Source organism: Salvelinus sp. IW2-2015, linkage group LG15, assembly GCF_002910315.2.
Source record: "Salvelinus sp. IW2-2015 linkage group LG15, ASM291031v2, whole genome shotgun sequence".
Lineage (NCBI taxonomy): Eukaryota > Metazoa > Chordata > Actinopteri > Salmoniformes > Salmonidae > Salvelinus > Salvelinus sp. IW2-2015.
Window position 1 is genome coordinate 61,555,125 of NC_036855.1, and position 2,569 is coordinate 61,557,693.

Below are 2,569 nucleotides of genomic sequence, written 5' to 3' on the forward strand. Positions count from 1 at the left end.
CTTCAGCAGGACAATGACCCAAAGCATACTGCTAAAGCAAGACTCGAGTGGTTTAAGGGGAAACATTTAAATGTCTTGGAATGGCCTAGTCAAAGCCCAGACCTCAATCCAATTGAGAATCTGTGGTATGACTTAAAGCTTGCTGTACACCAGCGGAACCCATCCAACTTGAAGGAGCTGGAGCAGTTTTGCCTTGAAGAATGGGCAAAAATCCCAATGGCTAGATGTGCCAAGCTATAAGGACATACCCCAAGAGACATGCAGCTTAATAGCTGAAAAAGGTGGCTCTACAAAGTATTGGCTTTGGACGGGTGAATAGTTATGCATGCTCAAGGTTTCCATTTTTTTGTCTTATTTCTTGGTTGTTTCACAATAAAAAACATTTTGCATCTTCAAAGTGGTAGGCATGTGTGTAAATCAATTGATACACCCCCCCCCCCCCCCCCCCCAAAATCCATTTTAATTCCAGGTTGTAAGGCAATAAAATAGGAAATATCCAAGGGTGATGAATACTTTCGCAAGCCACTGTAGCTGTGGGCTTGGGGGGTGGTTTCAAATGCTCTTCTAAATGTCTCTTCAGAAGACATGAAATTGTTAGAAATTACATTCACCAAGGCATATTCCTACCAGCAGTGTGTATACTTTGCTTGTTTGTGCATACTGTATCTGTCTGTAGGTGGTTGTTGACCCATGTGTGCCACTGGATGTGGACAGGAGGCAGCGGACAGCGGGGTGCGTTGTCAAAACTCTGCAGACTGAGAGCCCATACATTCCCTGTGACAGACGGAGGGCAATTAGGCAGCACAGCTCCGCTTATCAGGCATGCTGTCACTGTGGGAGGCTAGGCTGGCCATGGGCCTGAGCTCCAGAGTACTGCCACTCTGCCAGCCTGACCCACCCTGCCAACCTCAGCAGGGAGAGCCCGAGCCGGGCAATGCGGTGGAGGAGACCTAGGTCACACCCGGACCCTGGAGGACAGGCAAATTAGCTTGGTCAGGATATAAAAAGGGGAGGGCAAACCTACACAAAGGCACACACATACAGCATATGTTTTACTATCCTTGTGGGGACCTAAAATGTACTTTCATTTAAAATCCTTACCCCAAACCTAACCCTAACTCCTAACCCTAAACCTAACCCCTAACCGTAATTCTAACCCTAATTGTAATCCTAACCCTAAATCTAAAATAGCCTTTGTCCTCATGGGGACCTGGGAATTTTCCTTGTTTTACTATCCTTGTGGGGATTTTGTTTTTTTTACAGTACCCACAAGGATAATAATACAAGCCCACCACACACACAAAGATGCACACTCCCCCATTACATCTCTCTCTCTGCAGCCGGCTCAGTCACGCTCTAGTCCCCTCTCCCATCTGTCCATGTTAGAATGGCCTCTCTTCTCTGAACCACCATCCCCTCTCACACGCCATAGAGGGAGAGCTGCTCTGGCATGTGCAATAATCAAGATGGCTCCGGTATAATTGAGCCTGATGTGTGTGTGTGTGTGTGTGTGTGGGTTGTGTGTGTGTGTTGTTGTGTGTGTGTGTGTGGGTTGTGTTGTGTTGTGTGTGTGTGTGTGTTGTTGTGTGTTGTGTGTGTTGTGTGTGTGTGTGTGTGTGTGTGTGTGTGTGTGTGTGTGTGTGTGTGTGTGTGTGTGTGTGTGTGTGTGTGTGTGTGTGTGTGTGTGTGTGAATGTATGTGTGTGTGTGTGCGCAAATATGTGTGCAAGTCGGAATGACCAGTGCCATGTGTCTCAACGCCAGTGAGCTAATTTGCTGTGACAAGAGTCTCTTGATGTACAGACTGTGTGTGTTTCTGATGCTGGTTGGCGCAACAGAGACACAGTTAGTGTCAGTGTGTAGATAGACAGCCTGGGTGCAGTCTGTTTCTGCCAACCACTGTCGTTTTCATGCCACATGACGACAACAACAAAAGTCAATTGCTAGAGTAAAAACAGAAAAGATATGGTTTGTTAAAGCAGAAACAGCCTGATATTCGTAGTGCTGGAGCGAGTTATGCCATACTGTGCCATGCCTTTTCATACCTGACTGCTTGTGATGCTCTTTACAGACATTAGCATGAGTGGAGAGCTGAAGTCCAGCCGTTCCAGGACCGGCAGCAAGAGACCCAGCAGCAATCCATACGGGTGAGTCTCATATCAGTTTATACACTTTCACATCACTTTAGACTGCCAACCTGCATGTCACACACACACACACACTCTTCTCTCTGTTATGTGTGCCACAGCAACATCTCTGTTGCCGTGGCAAATATCCCACCTCGTGATGGTTGTGGGTAATGAAATAAGTTGTTGCTGGGTGTGTTGCCCCTGCTGAGAAATTCGGATAAACCAGAGAAACGAACGCACGAACGCACACACACACACACACACACACACACACACACACACACACACACACACACACACACACCACACACCACACACACACACAACACACACACACCACACACACACACACACACACACACACCACACACACACACACACCACACACACACACACACACACACACACACACACACATATATATTATACTATATAATCATT

At 46.9% G+C, this 2,569-nt stretch overlaps 1 protein-coding gene across 1 annotated transcript in view; it reads left to right on the forward strand.

Annotated features, from left to right (window-relative positions):
• The first annotated feature begins 2,043 nt into the window (after window positions 1-2,043).
• LOC111974789 (RNA-binding Raly-like protein) overlaps window positions 2,044-2,569 on the forward strand; it is a 294,018-nt gene continuing 293,492 nt past the window's right edge. Inside the window, exon 1 of the mRNA XM_024002792.2 lies at window positions 2,044-2,146. Coding sequence (XP_023858560.1) covers window positions 2,058-2,146 — 89 coding nt within the window. The 5' untranslated portion in view covers window positions 2,044-2,057. The remainder of the gene's footprint in view (window positions 2,147-2,569) is intronic.